Raw genomic sequence first — 19403 nt, 5'->3', positions numbered from 1 at the left:
GAAATTTTTTTAATTTTAAACTATTTTCATGTATGTTCCAAACCACTGCTTTTAAATATCCTAAATAAATGGGTCTAAAGTACTGAGATATTGACGCACTCAATTTATTTAGACACTTTTTTTCTTTTTGTACATATCCACAACCACAGGGCAGTTTTCTCCAACAATTTAGCCTTGCCTCTGCTTATGTCTTGGATTTGTCTTGCAAAACACAAACAAGCGTCCCCTTCTGCGAACAAAGAAACAGTCTTTGCAGCGCCTCTTCAGGGCGGACTTGGTTTTCATCCCAGCAGAGGGCTGGATGGAGGGAAGATGCTGACATTGTCCAAACAGAGATGGTCCACACTGAACAGGGAGGCCGGATAAAGGGAGCTGGAAGGATGTGACTCTGGCTGTTAACAGTAGCAGCGAGCGTGGGGTGGCAACGAGTGTGCCAAGACATCTGTAGGCACTGGCTGCTGATGAGGAGAAGGCTGGATGCAAACAGCTCATCTGGGTCACTTGTCGAGATAGGGAGGTAGCCAGATGCCTCAGCAGGAGAGGTGTCATGGTGGAGAAAGCTGCAAACAAAGCAGGCCAAGACATTTATTTAGTCTATAGAAAGTGTCTGTTAAAGAAGATGTAGAATAGATATATGACGTTCCAGATTGGTTGTGCACCTATCATTGAAGTGTGAGTAATTACAATAACATGAAAAAGAAAGGACAAAGCAGAAAATTAAAAAAAAAAAAAAAAAATTTGCACATCATTGTATTTGTACATCAGTGGCCAAAAAATAACTTCAGAATAGATGATATAGCAAAGTTGTTTTTAAATATGTAAACCTATAAACACACACACACTATATTATATATATGTACATTAACACACATATTATATATATATATATATATATATATATATATATATATATATATATACTTTTCAATATTGCTGATTTTTGTAGATTAAAAACAAAAAAAAGGATGATTTTAAATCTTGTTTTTGCTATTAGGAAAATAACAAGAGTAGCCAGATCTCTATTCTGCTGCTATAATGCCCAAGAAGACAAGTAAAAAGCTCAATAAAAACAATAAAAATTACAAAAAAATTTAGAGTCGACTAATTTTATTTGTTTGAAAAGAAATTTTTTTTTTTCAACAAAAAAAAAAAAATTATGTTAAAATTGTGAAGCAAACTATTCAGATTTTCGATTCGAATGTTCCACCCCTAATTTTATATATATATATGCCTAATCTACCTACACTTAAAACGAACACAACTAACAGGATGCTACAGTGAGAGGACTGTACGTAAGATGACCACGCAACAACATGCTCAAGGAGACGAGCATGATGCATAGTTTGACCTGCTAAAGCTAAAAACCCGACATTAAATAGGCTCAAACATTTGCCACAGACAACAATAACAACCTATCAGGATAAAGAACGAGCCCAAACCTTTAATGAATCCCCACAAGTTTTAAATCTGGGTTTATACCCCTGAATGTTGCTTTTTTTAATCGCTACAAGACAACGACGCTATTCCTGGCTTGCGCACTTTAGTGAACAGCTTCCGGTGTGTAAATGGTGAAGTCCAAAGTTTTGACTCGCAGACAAATTGCCACCTCTGGTATTGGAAATAAGACGCTTCCTTTTTTGCTATACATGCTAGACTTACGGGTTAGATATAATCATCATAAATTTAAATATCTGAAATTCCGTGAACGATTTGAAAACGCTTATAGTTTTGTGAACCTGATAGACAAAATCCAGGAAAGCAAAGCAGGTTTCTTCGCAAGGCAGCTCGGGAAAAGAGACGGACGTAAACATGGCGGCCGCTTTAGGCAGACTTCTGTCCTTCAGTAAAAATGCAAAGGTGCTCGTTTCACCTTTGAGGTTAACTGCTGTACCTGTCCATCGTTACAGTTTGGAGGTTTCCAGCACCGGTGAGCCCATCACTCACACTGGACAGGTAAGTTTAAAATCGTTTCTCTGTTAGTCAAGTAGTCATGTTGCTAATGGTTCCATTATCGGACACGCATTGTAAAGATGAACTCTTGTACATAAATCACTAAATATCCAAATTTAATCAATACACATCCAAATATAATCACTACATATCCAAATATAATCACTACATATCCAAATATAATTAATACATGTCCAAATTAAATCAATACATATCCGAATATAATCAATACATATCCGAATATTTACATTTGTTCTGTTAAAGCCAGTCAGCCAGTGCATTTCTTTTTAGTTTGTGCCAAATGGCAAATAATTTTCCAAAAATGACTGTCGTTGAAATGGCTTAGATTTTCATATATTTCATAATCCTAGCGTATATTCATTTCTGATTATGGCTTTGTGAGCTTTCTGAAAAGGTCATGATGAACTTCAGCTTAGTTACACAGTGTCTGCTTATTCCACTTTACAGACATAGCAATGTGTAGAGGGTCTTACATGTCTGCATTCAGACATCTGGGATCTGATGAGTTAAAACACTCTCTTCCTGGAAGAGGGTTACAGATAACGACAGACATTTCTTGTTCAGTATAGCATAAATTAAGGGCAGACAAAAGGATGGTTCAACCCGGGACTCAGGTAGATCATTCCAGACTTCTGCCCCGTTGGACCTCTGGACCGTCTCTCCAAATTGCAATTTGTATTATTCTGTACTTTATTTTCTGTTCAATAAACTTTGTAATATTTTTCACTTCAGAACCAGACTCCTCGTCATTGACAGACTTTTTTCCACAACAATGACCCTTTCCTAAAACAAGAAGGGATGTGCGCTTGCTGCAACAATTTCTTTTAATTTAATTTTGTTTTATTTTCTTTTACAAAAAACAGGTGTTTGATGAAAATGATCCCAGGAGAGCCAGATTTGTTGGCAAACAAAAAGAGGTAAGAACTAAACAACAAATAACTTAATAGAAAAACTTTGCTTGTCATCATAAACTTGCAACAAGAACATTTATTTTGGAGACACTATTTTCCCAAAAAAGACAAATTTCACCTCTGCTTTCAAATACTATGTAACCTCATATATTTGTTCTTTTAAAGAAACAATTCATTTGACTGTTCAGCAATGATATAAACTAAACATTCCCAAAAACTGAGACATTTAAAACTTTATTAATCAATCTAAATCTCTGCATTCAACTTGTTACGAGATGTCCTTAGACACGACATCATGGATGTTTTTTGTTTTTCCAAAGACAAAAGAACACCAATAAGCAAAAGATTCTCCTTATTATGAACGTTCTGTCATGCATTGTTGTTTTGGTTCTGTAGGCATTTAATAAAAAAAAAAAAAAAAAAACACGATTAAATCTGCAGAGTACCTCAGAATTTTAGAGAGGTCAGAAAACCTATTGGTGAAAGTATTGCTGCACATATCCAACTAAAGAAAATAATGATTAAAACTTATTGTTTTTTTTAACTGGCAAAAAAATTTATTCTCAGTTTATATCCAGTTGTTAATTTCTTAATTCCCTTTAATAGAAACATAAGGGATTGTATGCACAGCAGTTAGTTGCAGGCTGTAAAAGAAGCTTGTAGAAGAGTGACGGGAAACCCTGATCCTCCCGTGCTGCAGTCCTGCATGTTTTAGATGTTCCACACCCCTGTTGTAGCTGATCAGAGGTTCTAATATCTGCCAGATGTATTCATGAATAGCTTTAGTCGTTCTAAGTTCACTTTAACATGTTTTGTTTATAAGACATCTTTTCATTAAAATATGTGAATATCTAAGTTTACTTCAATATTCATTATTATCTGTTATTATCCATTAACGTGCTTACAATTCTTGTATTGTATTTTATGGTATTTATTTATTTTTTGTTTGTTTGTGTCAAGGTGAATAAGAACTTTGCCATTAAACTAGTGGCAGAGGAGCCAGTGACAGATATTGAGGCCAGAGTTGTGTCTTGTGATGGAGGCGGAGGGGCGCTTGGACACCCCAAAGTGTACATCAACTTGGTAAGAACTAGCATACATGAAACATTTAGAGTAATTTAAAAAGCCTCAGTGTCCAGAAATAGATGTATATGTAAAGGCACAAACCCCTTTAAAACTATTGTGATTCATTTTGAGTTTTCTTACATCAGCAAAATGTTAACATTAATCTTTCTGGCTCAAATCTGAAATTACAATGTAGGTAATGTGTAACTAACTGTCCTTGGGAAGTCTGCACCTTGAATTGTCTCACTCTTTTCACATTTGGCCAAAAGCTGCTGGAGAGATTCTAGTTGGCTGAAGCAGAAGTGTTGACCTCCTGGCACAAACCCAAATTAAACCGAGTCAGAAGGTTGTCTTTGAGGTTAACGTTAAGATTTTTACTTCAACTTTTTTACCTAAAGCTTATTATTACACCGCTTCATCCCTCCAGAAAGCAGCAGTTTTGTCTGCCTGTTAGATTTTGGGTGGAGAAAGGTGTAATTATCCTTTTATAACTTGGTTTAATTTTTCCAGTCCCATTAGCAGCAAAAAATATCCGTAGCATGATGCTTCCACCACCATGCTTTCCAGTTGCAGCAGTGGTCTTGCTGTTTAATGCTTTTTTTACTACAAAGCAGACGATAAAACTGGAGATCGTGACAAAAAAAAAAAAAAGCTTGGTCTTTGTCTCACCTGACAATGAAACCAGACTCCAGAAGTCTCCAGAACATGTCAACATGAGTATAGCCCGTTTTGTTCTGCTATAAAAACAAGGAGAGTCATGCTAGACAAAGATCTGTGTTATTTTCGGCTGGAATTGTTTGAAATAGTTAAAATGGTTTGGTGCAGATTTCTTTGCTTTTCACTTTGATTCTTTTATATTTATGTTTTACAAGTTTTTAATGATTAAATCTGTCATCTTTTAGCCTCTTCTAGCTTAGCTAGCTCGTGGGCTGCATGTGTTGACATTGGTTAAATACAGCATATACCCCCTGTAAGCTAAACCTACTACACCTTATCCACAGCTGTACAACATGTTGTGTGTTTATTTTATATATAAAGAGCGTCCTGTACGCTGAAGCACAGCACAGATGAGAATTATGGAAACAAGAATTGATTGTAAAATGTAGAATATGGTGGAATTTGATTGTATGTGGTTTATTATTATTCCCACTTATTGAAGTCTTTTTCATCTTGTCTGACCAAAGTGAAGACGAAAAGCTGGATGAGAGGTGAATATATGTTTTGATTGCTGACTGAGATCAGAACTCCCCCAGAAGGTCAGTGATGGCTAACAGGTTATATAAGACATGAAGACTTTAGAAGAATATTTGTGCAGCGTTATTTTTTCCTCTTGTAAAAAAACAAGGAAGAAATCCACAACCAATAGTGGATCCATCTTAACCTGGAATACAAATGACTACAATGACTGCAGATTCTGCTAGTTAGCTCTGCACGTTCCCGTGATGGACATGATGGTCCCTGCTAACGTCGAAGCAGGAGAAATACCCCGGCTGCTCCTTGCTGGACTGCTAATGTTTCACACATATCACACGTGTGGCATCAGAGTGAAACTCAGAGCAGCTGTAACATGCCGTTAATGTCTTGATCATAGCACAGTGCCAATGTCTTATGATGAAAAGACGGTTGTTAAAATGAGTTGCTGTGAACATGTGGGTGCACCTAAACTTTTTGCTGGTGAACCCAAATTAAACAGTTAGGCGCCCAAGTGCAAGTAATGCAAAAAGTTGGTCTGGAGACCTGGGATGCGACACAATATGTCAAATCTGTCCCTTCCTCTCCTGCTGCTTAAACTAGATAGATTCAGGTTAAAACCACAGTAGGATTTAAACCCCTAGTAAAAATAGAAACCCTAAGAATGACCAAATTCATTGATGCTCCATTAATTTCTGAGTCAGATTCTCTTCTTTCTACCTGGTCAGTGGTTGTTTTGGGGGAAATGGTTTCTACTGTGCAGTTTGTAACTGCATGACTATCGAGGCGGATTGCTCCATTTGAGTGAAATGTAATATGAAAACAAACCAGATGAGAGGAACGGGTTTTGGCTGCAGACTGGAGAATGAGGCGGGGCTGGATGACCTCATCATTTTGATTCGATCATGTTTCTCCTTCCCTCTAAATGGCCATTGCTAACCCTAACCCCATCTAACCACACCCATTTGACATCCAGCCCCGCCCAATATTCAGCCCCGCCCCATTCTCCAGACTGCAGTTGGGGCTTATTGGGCAAAATTGTAGTCACCTCCCCAATCCCCGATCTATCCAGGTGTAAAAGCACCAGTGTTTTCCAGATTGATCCTGACCATCTGAACCATTTTCCTCTCAGCTTATGATGGTTTAGACCCGTCAAATCGGCTACACGTCCTAAACCTTGTATTTGTGCACAAATGATTTGTGTAAATTTCGCTGCTCAGAACTGCACTGTTACTGCTGGACGTTTCCATTGTATGATGTGTTGGTCAGTCTTATTAGTGCTGTTTTAATTTGCAGCTGCAAATTAACCTTAGTGACAGGTAGTTGATGTATTGTTCAGTCATTGTGTTGTTTCACTAAAAATGTGTGTACAACTTTGTCAAGATGCATATTTATACACTTTCAGTCTCATCTGTGTGCAAGTTTAACTTTTTTCTGTTCATATGTGAGGTTGTCTCTGATTGAATTACTGGGTACTGGCTGGTTAAAGCCCCAAACTGCACTAACACTAACCAAACGGCCTTCATATTTTTGTCTGCTTGCAGGATAAAGACACAAAAGTGGGCACATGTGGCTACTGTGGACTGCAGTTCAAGCAGAAGCATCATCACTGAAACATTACCTTTGTCTTTGCTTCTCTGTACAAATTGCCATATTGGTTAATAAATTATATGTCTGTCTATTTGGTGCACTTTTTTCTTAGAAAAGCAACGTTGTTTTCATCTATATTAAGCAGATTGTTCTGTAAATGGTCACAAATATGAGTGAAAGAGAAATATTTGTATGTTCTTTGTGAGTTGCTGCAGTTCCAGCCTGTGACAGAGAGAGGTCAGCACTCTCCTGCAGATTGTTTTACTCTGAAACAACAACAGTGACGTTTTTTTGTTGTTTTGTTTTTTTGGTTTTTTTTTTGCCCCAGAAATAAAGCCAAATGATGGTTTTTAGTTTCTGTGGCAACTTTTAAGTCTTAAAAATTCAACTTCTGAAAGTTATTTCTAATTTTATTGTCTGTATGAGTCGCTGATCTGTGAGTGTGCATGGGTTTGGCAATATGAACCTAATCTTTACTGTTTACTGAAAGGAGAGAACCTTGGCATTCCTGTTGCATCTGTTCAATACAATCTGGCAGGAAAGTCTAGCTCTGCCAAGTCTGGGATATACCAGGAGAGAGAGAGAGCAAGCCTGATGAGACATAGCAGTGTGGAACAATACATGTTTGAAGGAGATCATATATATATATTTCATCAGGCTTATTCCCCATCGACCTCTGCATGCCAAATTGGCCTGGGCTTGGCTCGGGCTCCAGACACCACTAGCCTGTTCTGTCCCCAGTGATGCAGCCAGTGGAACTGCATTTTCCACTCCATAGGGTTCAGGTTAGGAAGAGTTGTCAGGCTGATATAATTGGCCCCGGTGACTCCTGGAAGTAAGGCTTACGCTGTAGTTACCCTCATCAATAGTCAGACCACAGAGGATGATTGAAAGGGAAGAGAGGTGCGCTGTTAAAATGAGCCATGTGAGTCGGGTTGGTGTCAGAGAGATGGCAGGTTAGGCTTGCGGTCGGTAAGTCTGGGCAGTTCAGAGGCTGTGGTTTGGTTGAGTTGCAGGCATTGCCACGGGCAAAATCTTCAGATGAAACTGAGCATATGAACCGTGCTGAATTAAACAGCATGGAGCTTTAGTGCTGGGTTTGACTGCACTTTTTAATTATTCACTGCCTTTAAACGCATCACCTGGAATAATACAGTATCCTTCAACATCGTATATGTCAAGTACCTCCAGGTTCTAAAGGTAGATTGGACCAATTTGCAGATGGAGCGGTTCAGTTTTTGAACGGTTAAATCAGCCCACTACATCCAGTTATTCATTTTATTTCTGCATAATATTAGTGAGTAATTGCACATACAGCTCTAAAGCAGAGCATGACCTGCCCCAGTGGGTCAGACCATTCAAAGATGAGCTCAAATGGGACTAATCACATTAAAAATGTCCTCAACACTAAGCCCCTCAATAGATAATGGCACTAAATGCCACAGAATTTCTTAATACAGCGTTCCTCCACAACAATCACTCACTCTACAAAAAATATCCTCCTCTTCCCTGTAATTGCCCTATTAAAATATTTCTCCTTTAAGATGTGTCACATTACAGACCCTGAGGCTCATTATGGAGCTCCCTGCAGCCAATTATCTGAGCTTCCACTTCTGGAAGCGACTGTGACCAAAAAGAGGCTCAAAGGCAGATCTGGGAGCAGTCCGTCCTCCTCAAATCTAGTCTCACTGCATGAGAGGCAAATCAGAAAACTGACCTTTGGTCATTGTCTCGAGGCGACTCCACTCAGCTCCACTTTGGTCAGGTGACAGAGCCTCTGACCTTTACCATGGAAATAATGACTTGTTCTTGTGCCAGGAGCTCAGAGGGTTACCGCGGGGAGCGAGACACCTCTGGCGACATGTGACAGAATTTGGAGGACAGAGTTTGCACTCAGCACTTTGATAGCTCCGGAAAACCAAAGTGTGTGTGACAAGACACAAGAGACTTAGAACTGTGAGTATATGTATGCCGGTGAGTGCGTGCGTGTTTGTGTGTTTGAGTATGCAATGGAGACTCAGTGTTGAAAGGAAATAGGTGTCAGACGGAAGGTGCAGAGAGGAGCCATTTGGACTTGTCAATACTTCCTGTGTGTGCAGACATTCCAGGTGAATTCAGCAAACAGGCCGCACTGTAAAAAACTAAAAATAAAACCAACAAATGATTGATAATATCAATACAACTGTGTGTGTTTGTGTGTGTGTGTGTGTGTGTGTGTGTGTCCCCTCCAATCAAATGACTTACTGTTGCTGATTCAGGTTTAACACCCTCTCAGTGTTTTGTAAAACATAAACTCCAGCTGCTGTGAATTAGATAAGTAGGTCTCAGCATTTGAGTCTTGCATTCCCTCGACTCGTGCAGCAACACACTAAGTCTTAATTACATCATATGGCCCAGAGAGCGCGGCCTTCGTATCGGACTGGCCATTGAGTGGTCCTTTTGTGTGTCGAGAGGAGATAGGTGAGGTGAGAAGAGCAAACGGAAGAAGGGGTGGAAAAGATTGGAGAATGATGTGGGGTCAAGGAGGGAAATGTAGAGATGGCTGGAGATTTAAAGAGGTCTGAGAGGTCAGCTAAGCCAGGCAGTTTGATCAATCAGGGGAAAAAGTGTTGATATAAACAAAAAAAATCCTCCATTTTTTTAGTTTTAAGAAGATTTCGCATCGTCTCTGCAACCAAGAGCTCGGTTTCTTGGTGACATTTTCAAAACAATAAAAAAGTGTCAGGCTCCAATGGAAGATAATAACCACAAGCAAAAGTGTTTAAATGGTTGTGGTGGACAAGGCGCACAATTAATTTGCGTTGCCCTAAATGGAGAATACGACCATACAAGGGAATGTAGGAGCTATGATTGTGAACAAGTTGTGGCAAAAACAAAGTCTCATGATCAAGAGGGGAGAGAGAGACTAGTGTATATATCCGGTAGAACTACTACTAATAAAAGTCAGAAAGCATGTCATCGGGCCTTTAAAGGAGTGTTGACTGAGTCTGCAACATGGCAGACAGCAAATAACTGACTGCCCCAGATGTGCATTTCTCTTCCGGAAGTTGCTGTGAGATTGGATTGGAAATGGGGCAAATTGGATGCTGTGATAGCTGGTTAACAGTTAGAAAAAGTCTGAGCGACTGGTAATCAAGCTTTGAGTAAACACATCTGTGAGCATCTCAGACCATTTCCAGAGGTGTAGAAGGAACCGGAGTGGTTGTTCTTAAAAAGAAGAAAAGAAAAGAATTTCAACAATCTTTCTTGGAGCCAGAGTATAACAATAAGGAGGTTATTGTCATAGGCTGGAGAACGCCCCATTTTCCAGCCTGGAGAATGGGGCGTTCTCCAGAATGGGGCTGGATATTGGGCGGAGTTGGATGTCCAACCCTGCCCAATATCTAGCACTGCCTCATTCTCCAGGCTGCAGCCAAGACCCTCTTGAGTCTGATCCTGGACTTGGAGAACACCCTACAAAGTGGCACTCTCAGTTTGGTGACAAATTGCTTGCTTTGGTGTAATATAAAGACAAACAAAGTTATTCATATTTTAATGAACATCTGTCAAAATATTTTTTTAAATCCTGCAGACTGGAAGTGAAGAATTTTTGCTGTGCATCATCCACCTTCCATCCTCTGGATAAGTAATAAATAAGTTGACTTTTAGATGTTCTTAGTGGCATTTTAGTTTCCAAAACCATTTGTTGATGGCACATGTAGACTTGCATCTGTAACTCAGGAGGAAGAACGGTTGTCTTTCAGCTAGAAGTTTGCCAGACCTTTCCGACTGATATTCCAGGCTTCCCCCAACTTCATGCCAAAGTGTCGTTGGGCAAGACATGGAACCCTGAGTTGCCCCCTGGTGTGCCTATTGGGGTATGAGTGTGAATGTGAAGCAGTTGATATGACTGGAAAAGCACTATATAAGTCTGTTTACCATTCAGAATGTTTGTTTTACTAGTTTTTCATTAAAAGATGGAGTAGATGGTGCCAAACTTTTTTGGTTTCTTTCACTTTTCTGCATTTAAAAGGTTTGCAGGGTTACAAAGCCCAAAATCCACAGCAACAGCTTCTTTTCTCCCACATTAGCTTCCCAGTTTGTGTTTATAACTTAGGCCCTGTCCCATACCCACACCACACCGTATGGTCTTCTGAGGTGAGCACCTGATAGAAGTGCACATAAGGGTTCAAGTGTGCGGGTTACAAGTGTGGGAAAACAGCAGAATTGTGACAGTGATGGTTACTTAAGCCTTTAGGTCATTTTCTCAACAGTTGTGTACACTTTTTGCTGCTGAACATGATGATAAAACTGCAACACCTACTTTGAGAAGAAAAAAGCGGAGACGCTGAAGCACGGCAGACTCTCGTCGCTGCGCCGGAGTTAGTCCGAATGGTGAGTTTAACGCTGTGGGCTACTGGCTGCTGGGATGAACTTGAAAAGACTGATTTTACTTTTTACCACAGGCACAAGACCTTGATCGCCATACATCACCTGTTTTCCTCCTTTTTTGGTCCAAAATGTCACGTGCAGCCATGAATATGCTCTATGGAAGTCTGCAGATGGAGGACGGATGGATTTGGACTAAGTCAAAGACTTAAAGTGCAAAGAGGGTGGGGCTAACATCCCCTCTGGAGAATTGAGACACACTACAGACTAGAACCCTTTAACACCAATACGCATTCTTGGGATACAAGAGTTTCAGTGTGGGAATTGGGACAGGGCCATACTTCATAAGCATCTTCTTGCAGTGCAGTGTAACAGTACCATTTTCTCAGCAGTGACACCTGCTGTTAAGGATGAAAACTGCACTGAGAGCAGGTATACGAAGGTTTGGCACAGTTGTGACATTTCAGCTTTATAGTGTGTTACTGGTTCCTATGTTCTCGACTTTTTCTAAAAAGGAGATTGTCCATTTTAAAGGACAGTTGCTAAAACTGGGGATGTAAATCAGAGGTACTTTGTTATGTTTAAATCAAGAAAAAATGTTTTTTGGTTTTTTTTGTTTTTTTTTTAAACCATAAAACCATATTTTATCAGACAGAAGAAAAAAAAAAGAAAAAAAAAAAACCTAAATGGTAATAATATGGCCTTTGTGAAGAAAATAATTGAAGAAAATATTTAATCTTTATAATGTTTATTACATATTAACAGCTAGAGTGAATTTAAAACTATACTATGTTTTATGAAACTTTACTTTTTCCCCAATTTGGATCCAGTTGTGAACTATTTAGCAATGCAAGCCTAGAGTTTTACTCCTACCAGGCACTTTATTAGGTACACCTCACTTATACAGGTTCTATTGTCTACAGACCTACCTTAATTCTTAGTGGTATAGATTCAACAAGGGTTTGGAAATATTCCTCAGATTTAGCTCCATATTGACATAAAACATCACACAGTTTCTGGAGATGCATCATGAGAATCTCCAGTTCCACCACATCCCAAAGCTGCTCAGTTGGATTGAAATCTGGCGACTGTGGAGGCCGTTGGAGTACAGCAAGCTTGTGTTCAAGAAACCTGTTTGCAATGATTTGCACCAATCCTGGTCCTACTATCTCAATGTTACAGCTTAAATAGAGACGCATTAGACCAGAAAATGCATTTCCAATCTTCTAATGTCTGCTCTTGGTGAGTTTGTGTGAATTGTTGTCTCAGTTCCCGGTTTCATTGCAGATATGAGTGGCTCCTGGTGTGGTCTTCTCCTGCAGTAGCCCATCTGCTTCAGGGTTAGACATGTTTCTAAAACTCTTTAGGCCACTCTGTCTGGCATCAAAAACCAAACCACATTCAAAGTCACTTAAACCTCCTTTATTTCTCATTCTGATGCTCAGTTTAAACTCTGACAAGTAGTTTTGACCATGTCTTCATGTCTAAATGCATAGAGTTTCTGCTATTGTGTAAAGCAATTGAACAGGTGGAGCTGGTGTTTCTGCAGAAACCAACATCATCTAAACCATGGAAAAAAGACAAGTCTCAAACAGCAAACCCCAATCAGTCAGCCTCCTATCTCACTGCCACTCCACTCAATGCTACCTCCTCTTTTGTCGTCAAATGCGCCTCATTTTAAAGGAGGAAAATTGTACTGGTTTAGGTACATTAAACTTAAATAGAATAACTAACCATGATCAGCAAGATCATAAAACAAAAGACTACACACCCCCCACAATGAGATCCTGTCTGCCAGCAAGTGAAGGAAAGAAAAGTTTGCAGAAATAAGAAGTCAGATGTCATTATTTATCATCTTAAACCTTACTTATTTATGAGGCAGAAACAGAATGAAATTCTCGGTTGAATTCATCCTGAATTATTTAATCTGAAATGGTTAATTCCATACAAAGCCCAGGCAGATCCCTCCTCTGTTCTGATAAATACTTTATCACTGTTCCTAAATCAAAAGACAGGAGCAGGAGAGAGATGGGGGTTGAAAACGAAAGCAAAACAAAAAAAACCAACAAACTACTGTTTCTTATTGTGCTTCTGCTGGTTGAAATGTTTTCTGGGTTAAATTTACGAGTTTTCTTGAGAAATTCAAGTTGATGTAAATCTGTTTTTTTAGATAAATATTTAGACACAGTCGTGCCAACATTTTTTTTTTTCTTTCCGTTTCCTTCTCTGTCAGTTGTATCTGTCATTGTTTCCTGCGTGAAACGGGGAGAAAAAAAATCACCTAATGGATAAATGTGTGACACTTCAGATCACCTTAGAGCTTCTACGTAGCGTTTTGCTCGTTGCGAATTTTCTTGCTGTCCAAGGTTGACAAAGTCAAAAGCTGCCTAATGAAAAGGGACGCATCGCTGATTGCAGCTATATCTGGAGCCGAGGTGGAAGTGGCATCGATTTAACAATTTAGCAGCACCCTCCTCTGTGTGTTTCCATTAGTCACGGATGAATACCACCCACTTTCCCCCTTTTCACTCCCTCCAAACACACACAAACACTCCTTCACTCTCTCTCTCTCACACACACACACACACACACACACATATCCGGAGCTGCAGAGGTATACTCCGCCGGTCCTGAAAAGGATTCATATCAGCTAAAAGTGACTCCATAACAGGTTCCAGAAGGATATCTAATGTGAGGGCACACGCAGAGAACTTTGCCATGTTACAGAATACACTTTTTATTTGGGATTTTTTCCGTGACTCAGTGCATGTGCAGGCCGTAGTGCAAAGTGTACGATAGTGTCTATTCTTCAAAGTGTGTAAACTGTACAACCTCGCTGCAGGAAAGTGTGTGTGGTGACAGCTACTTTGCTTTGGGACGTCTGGCCGTCGCTGGAGTTTATGAGAGTCCGGAAGATGCTGGAGCGTTAGGGAATTTCAAAAAGCCGAAGCGGGATCACACATCGCTAACTGGCCGTTCGCTAAAGCCCCAACCTGAACGATAAGCTTGGAAGTTGACTTACTCCTCACATCAAGTGTTTGGAGGATTTTTTTTTTTTAAGTTTGCTTCCTGGGAGATGAAATAAAGCTGGATTAATCCAGATAGCTGGATTTGTGTTCTAGATGAACTCGAGGGGGCGTTTCAGTGAGCGGTCAGTTGTTTCATGTCACAAAAAACAAAATACAGACTTTTTCTTTTCAGTCCAGAAGTCCAAAGTTCCCACGACGACATACGACTACAAAGATGACGGGGACTGAACTAGTTCGAAGGACTGAGCGGGCGTCCTGCTGTCCATCATGGCATCGTTTAAGCCTTTCCACACCTCGGCCGGTTTAGGCTGCTGGAACGGAGGGCCGTGGAAAACACCGTCCACCCATTCTCTGAGCGTGGCGACCGGCGATTCCTGTTGCCTGTCTGCCTTGGTGAGCGCCATGTTTGTGGGGTAGCCGGGAGATGAGGAGCTGCTGGACGACAGCATGCAAGCTGGGTAGTCTGGCTGCAAGCTGGCTTCCAGAGACACGGCCGTGTTCGCTATGGACCAGATTTTTGGCTTGCTGTCTGGGCTTCGGAGGTCTGGAGCGGTATAGAAGGAGCTGTTTTGTTGATGGACCGGTGTGAGCTTGGGGCAGTCGGGGGACAGTCTCTCCTTTCCCTGAAGCAGGTCTGAGTGGTGCAAGAGACTCCCATGTGAGAGATCCGTGTTCGGGTTTCCATCATTGTCTTCTGGTAAAAACCGTTGCTTGGGTTCGCTGTCGGAGGCGTCGGACTCCAGCAGGTCGAAATCCTCCAGATCACTCTGTTGGTCTGCAACAGCAAACCACACAGCCAGCCATTTGACAAACCATGAAGGCGGGAAGACAATTTGAAAAAATGACTCAGACCTCGCTTACCGGGAAGATCCTTTTCATCTTTAAGCGTCTTCTCAGTTTCATCACCGTCATCTTCACAGCCTCGATCTTCAGAGCTTTTACAAGCCCGTGGCGACCATGTTACCTTGTTCTCCTTTTTCAGCCTCCTGCGTGCGTTGGCAAACCATGTCGACACCTGAGGAGGGGAAGGAGCAAATGGGTCAGAGAGAAAGAAGAAAAAAAAAAAGAGAAAAATAACACAAATAAAAAAAAAAAAAGGAATAAAAACGTGTCAGATTGTAAAAACCCACCTGTGTAAGTGTCATCCTGGTTATGATTGCAAGCATTATTTTCTCCCCTTTGGTTGGGTAGGGGTTCTTTTGGTGCTCCTGCAGCCAGGCCTTCAGCGTGCTGGTGGTCTCTCTGGTGGCATTTTTACGGCGTGAAGAACTGTCCGAGCACGAATACCTGAGCCGATGAAGTCAAGATGCAAAAATAAATAATAAAAATAAAATTTAAAAAAAAAAAGAAAAAAAGATGTCCCTCAAATATTAACTAGAAAAGTACAAGAAAACAATGGTTTAAGACTAAAAATATCAACATCTAACAAATATTATTTACACAGTCAGACACTTTGTCATCCGTACTTACCCATATTAACTTACCCATATCTGTCATAAGGATACTGTCCAAATGTGTATTCATAAGGATAGTATGCAGGTGTCTGAGAAGTCCCCACGTGCACAGAAGCTTCTTTCGCATCTAGAGCCCCCTGAAAATACAAAGGAAATATAATATCTATGAATGCATTTTCCACCGAGTGCAGTTTGCATCAGATGAACTGGAAATATGTCCTCATACCCTGGAATAGAGAGCAGTCGCGTCAGCGGCACAGGCGTTGTAATAACTTTGAGTCTTTGGGTAAGGGCCGCTGTAAACCCCGATTCCAGCTCCAGGCGCGAGCTGGTGGCCCGGCGTGCGCAGCGCCGGGTGGGACGGGGGACTCCCCGTCAGAGAGCTGGGGGACATCAGAAACTGTGGGGAGATTAAAGGAGTGGAAGGGCTTAAATGCGCATCATAATTCTACTTCGTGATATTTTTGTTCAAATGAGTAAAATTCTGTATTATTTCTTCATATAAATGAGAAAAAAATGTAATTAAACTGGAAACAAACTGGGAGTTTACACATCAGACATTCTGGATGGACTTTTACTAATTAAAAGTACTGTACCTGTGGTGTGGAGGAGTAGGAGTATCCCAGCTGAGAGTAAGCCATGGTTTAAGGAAGATCAATGAGTCTGAAGCATGGAGTGGCAAAATCCAACAGCATCCGTGCCAAGAACCAGATTTCTCCCCTCTGGCACCAGTTCAGAACCAGTTCTGGCTTTTTAACATTACATAAACATCGACCACCTTGTCCAAACGAGAGCGCGCCGACATTTACGCGCCGCTTTCATTCCAAAAGAAGAAGAAAAGAAAAAGCAAACCTGAAAAAGTAACTTTTGGAAAAACTCGCAGCTCTCCCTCTACAAGCCTCCCCACCGTCCAACCCAAAGCGAGTTTGGCGCGCGTGTGTGCGTGTGTGTGCCTGATCTAACCATGCATCTCTCCGTGTTGCGCTCTTTGGTTTTAAGGCGCGCCTCCCTGACGTCAGCTCGGAGTCGGCGCGTGCAGTCCCGGTGTTCAAATCAAGGTGAAGAAAGTCGCCTAATGAATGACCCCCCCATCTCCCCCCAACCCCCCTACTCCCCAGTCTCCTCTTGGGCGCATATTTAGGAGCTCTGCAGCGAAAGTGCAATTCCCCCCACTCCAACCTGTCTCCAGTTCTAAGGAGACTCTGATCAATTCTCCAAATAAACAAACGCAGATCCCCACATGAGCGCGTGCACATGTCAGCACATACTCCATAGTAAAGATTATGGCCGTGGGGGTACGGTGGGATGGATGGATGAAGCGGAGGGAGGGTGGGGGGATTGGATCAGGGACGTGACGCGCTGACACCACATTGACACAAGATGATTGATGACTACAACCTGATATTAGCATAATCGTTTTGCCCTGTAGTTTAGATAACTTGTCACCACGGAGAAATCTCGCTGTCACCCACATATTCATGAGTGGGGATATTTCAGGTCCCCCCCCCAAGCAAATTAATCAAACAATAAACACTTCCGTGCATTCCCTTGAGTAAGCACCTTTAGCAGCTGAATGGCTTGTCATGTTTTTAATGAAGTCTTAAGCTGCCCCGACCAAGTGGAAACACTTCTTTTTCTCCAAACTACCTGCAGATTTGAGGCCTTTTTTCTTTTCTTTTTTAAAGGGAAGAGAAATATAAGAACAGGTGTGGAGGAAAAGGTACAAGGAAAAGTGAAATATTTCTGCTCAGAAATGACAGAAATGAGTTATTTCAGGGACAGAATGATGGGAGAAGAAGACACAGGAAGACTGAGAATTGTATTTTAGATCTTTTCCTTTCGAAGATGAGGAAAATAAAATGATTGCCTTCAGTTTTCTGACCTCGGATCCAACACTCTTTACTAAAGACTCATCAGATCTCAGAGAAACAGCAGGACATTAATAGGCCACGGTGGGAGTCCAGCAGGCATATGTAATATGTGCAACCCATTCATGTAAAACAGTGACAATGTGTAAAAAGGGAGAAAAAAGAAACACTAAATGTTTTGTGGCTCTTCACTTTCTATAAACAAGCCAAAGAAAGTGGCATCTTTGCTTTCAAAGTGCTTTTATGCTTCATAATCTCATTAAACGGCCAAATTTACAAACTATTAATTTCCAATTGTGAAGACAGAAGTATGTGAGATGAGAAGTGTCAGTAGATCCATTTTTAAAAAGAGAAATTAAGCCTCTTTTCATTCTAAAGCTGGTCAAAGGTGTTCAGAAAAAGGTGACGTCACCAGTAGGTTTCTGAAGAGCTGAACTGAAGCTTGGTGGGCGGTTCCTACCTTCGCCATCTTGGCAGAGGCATGCGTGTCGTCTCGCCTGGAAAATACAAATATGGGCAAAGAGGTGGAGCTGAGAGGGGGGCCGTGAGTGTCATGGTGGATGATTGACATCGAGCGAACTCCGTGCTGCCTGTAGCTAATAGCTAACCCCGAGATAACGGGAGCTAACCAGCTAACAAAGGTAAGCGGGCTAAAGCTCAGTCATGTTGTTAACCAGCTAAAAACTACGGTTGTTCTACTTTCTTCTTACTTGAAGCGGGAGATTGGTTACCTGCCAATCAAAAGGACACGCCCCTAAATATGCTGAATTTCAAGATTAAATTACTTTTAAACCGGCGAGTTAGAAAAAAATTCACTCCCCCCACAGTTGTCATGAAGTTAAACCTGACCTATTAAACCGAAAATGGATTTTTTAACCAGGCTGTAAAATATTTATTTCTACTGTGAAGTTGGCCTTTTTAACATGGGAGTCTATGGAGATTTGCTGTTTTGCAGCCCCTAATGGATAAAGGGGGAACAACAGTTTTATACACTTCTGCATAGGCTTCACTTTTAACTGCTGGAGGCTCCGTCCATCTTTCATATACGGTCTATGGCGGCAACTTTTACGCTTCCTGTTTACGCTTTACTTCCGCATAGGCTTCACTTTTAACGGAGGGTTGCTGCTTGGAGCCAACTGAGGTTTTAATGGGGTCCTAAATTTGATTTGCTTTATTTTGTCATTGGCATTTATCACACCAATGTCATTTTGGTGATGATTTTTAAAAATGACAGAAGTAGTAAATGTCTGGTACAATGTGTGGTATGTTGAACTTGTATCTAAAAGTAACAGAAAACATCAGAACACATTTGCAGTGAAAAAGTTAACCAGTTTAATACTCCGAAGCCTGACCCAAGAAATAATGGTTAAAAAAATCTTTTTTTTTTTTTTTTTAACAAGTGGTCTTCATTTGGTTCTTAAACGTAATAAATAAAAAAAATAAACAAAAATAATTTTTAAAGCATATATGTCTGATGTTTTACTGCGTGAGGGATCAGACTTGGTGTAGAATCAAAGGTTTCCACTAGGGGGCAGTATCAGGTTTTTACCATAGAATCATGCAAAAAGTTTCAGAAAGTAGTATCAAATAGGATACATGCTGTAAATTAAAGCAAAACATGTAACAATTCACGACGAATTGGCTTAAAATCTCATCCGTCTGTCACTTCGCTGCTTACGTCACTGAGCCTGCCATGTGCGGCAAAATGCACATGCACCATGCAACAGAGGCAGTCTGCAAAATGAGCTGACAAAACCAGCATTATTTCTGTCAGCCATTACATTGTCATGGTTGCAACTGAATTATGATGAAAATATTATAAAATATGTTAAAATACAGAGTTTGTGTGTTTTACCTTTTTTTTTTGTTTTAACTCTTAAATGATATATTGGTAAATTTTCTTTTAAACAAGTCGTGTTGTTTTAGCAGCTTAGTTTGTTTCACCTTCCACCAACT

General features: G+C 40.6%; 2 protein-coding genes across 2 annotated transcripts; one reads left to right on the top strand and one right to left on the bottom strand.

The window, feature by feature from the left end:
- Window positions 1–1765: 1765 nt before the first annotated feature.
- ndufs6 (NADH:ubiquinone oxidoreductase subunit S6) lies at window positions 1766–6817 on the top strand. The gene is made up of 4 exons (XM_079259074.1): window positions 1766–1953; window positions 2835–2888; window positions 3843–3965; window positions 6683–6817. Exons 1-4 carry the CDS (start codon window positions 1810–1812, stop codon window positions 6749–6751), a joined length of 390 nt encoding a protein of 129 aa, XP_079115200.1. The 5' UTR covers window positions 1766–1809; the 3' UTR covers window positions 6752–6817.
- A 7514-nt stretch (window positions 6818–14331) lies between these two features.
- irx4b (iroquois homeobox 4b) lies at window positions 14332–16220 on the bottom strand (the record flags this gene model as incomplete). Its single annotated transcript, XM_079258976.1, has 6 exons — window positions 14332–14900; window positions 14978–15140; window positions 15256–15412; window positions 15610–15716; window positions 15806–15979; window positions 16176–16220. The coding sequence occupies 6 exons, from the start codon at window positions 16218–16220 to the stop codon at window positions 14332–14334; spliced, it is 1215 nt and encodes a 404-aa protein (XP_079115102.1).
- Between the last annotated feature and the right edge of the window lie 3183 nt (window positions 16221–19403).

Source organism: Telmatherina bonti (assembly GCF_933228915.1).
Source record: "Telmatherina bonti genome assembly, chromosome: 19".
In the NCBI taxonomy this organism is placed as follows: domain Eukaryota; kingdom Metazoa; phylum Chordata; class Actinopteri; order Atheriniformes; family Telmatherinidae; genus Telmatherina; species Telmatherina bonti.
The sequence above is the reverse complement of the archived record's forward strand: the minus strand, read 5'-3'. Positions and strand labels throughout refer to the sequence as shown.

Coding starts and splice junctions, on each gene's coding strand:
- ndufs6 (XM_079259074.1), top strand. CDS start 1,810: ATGGCGGCCGCTTTAGGCAGACTTCTGTCCTTCAGTAAAAATGCAAAG. Junction 1,954..2,834: donor CCATCACTCACACTGGACAG/GTAAGTTTAAAA, acceptor TACAAAAAACAG/GTGTTTGATGAAAATGATCC. Junction 2,889..3,842: donor TTGTTGGCAAACAAAAAGAG/GTAAGAACTAAA, acceptor GTTTGTGTCAAG/GTGAATAAGAACTTTGCCAT.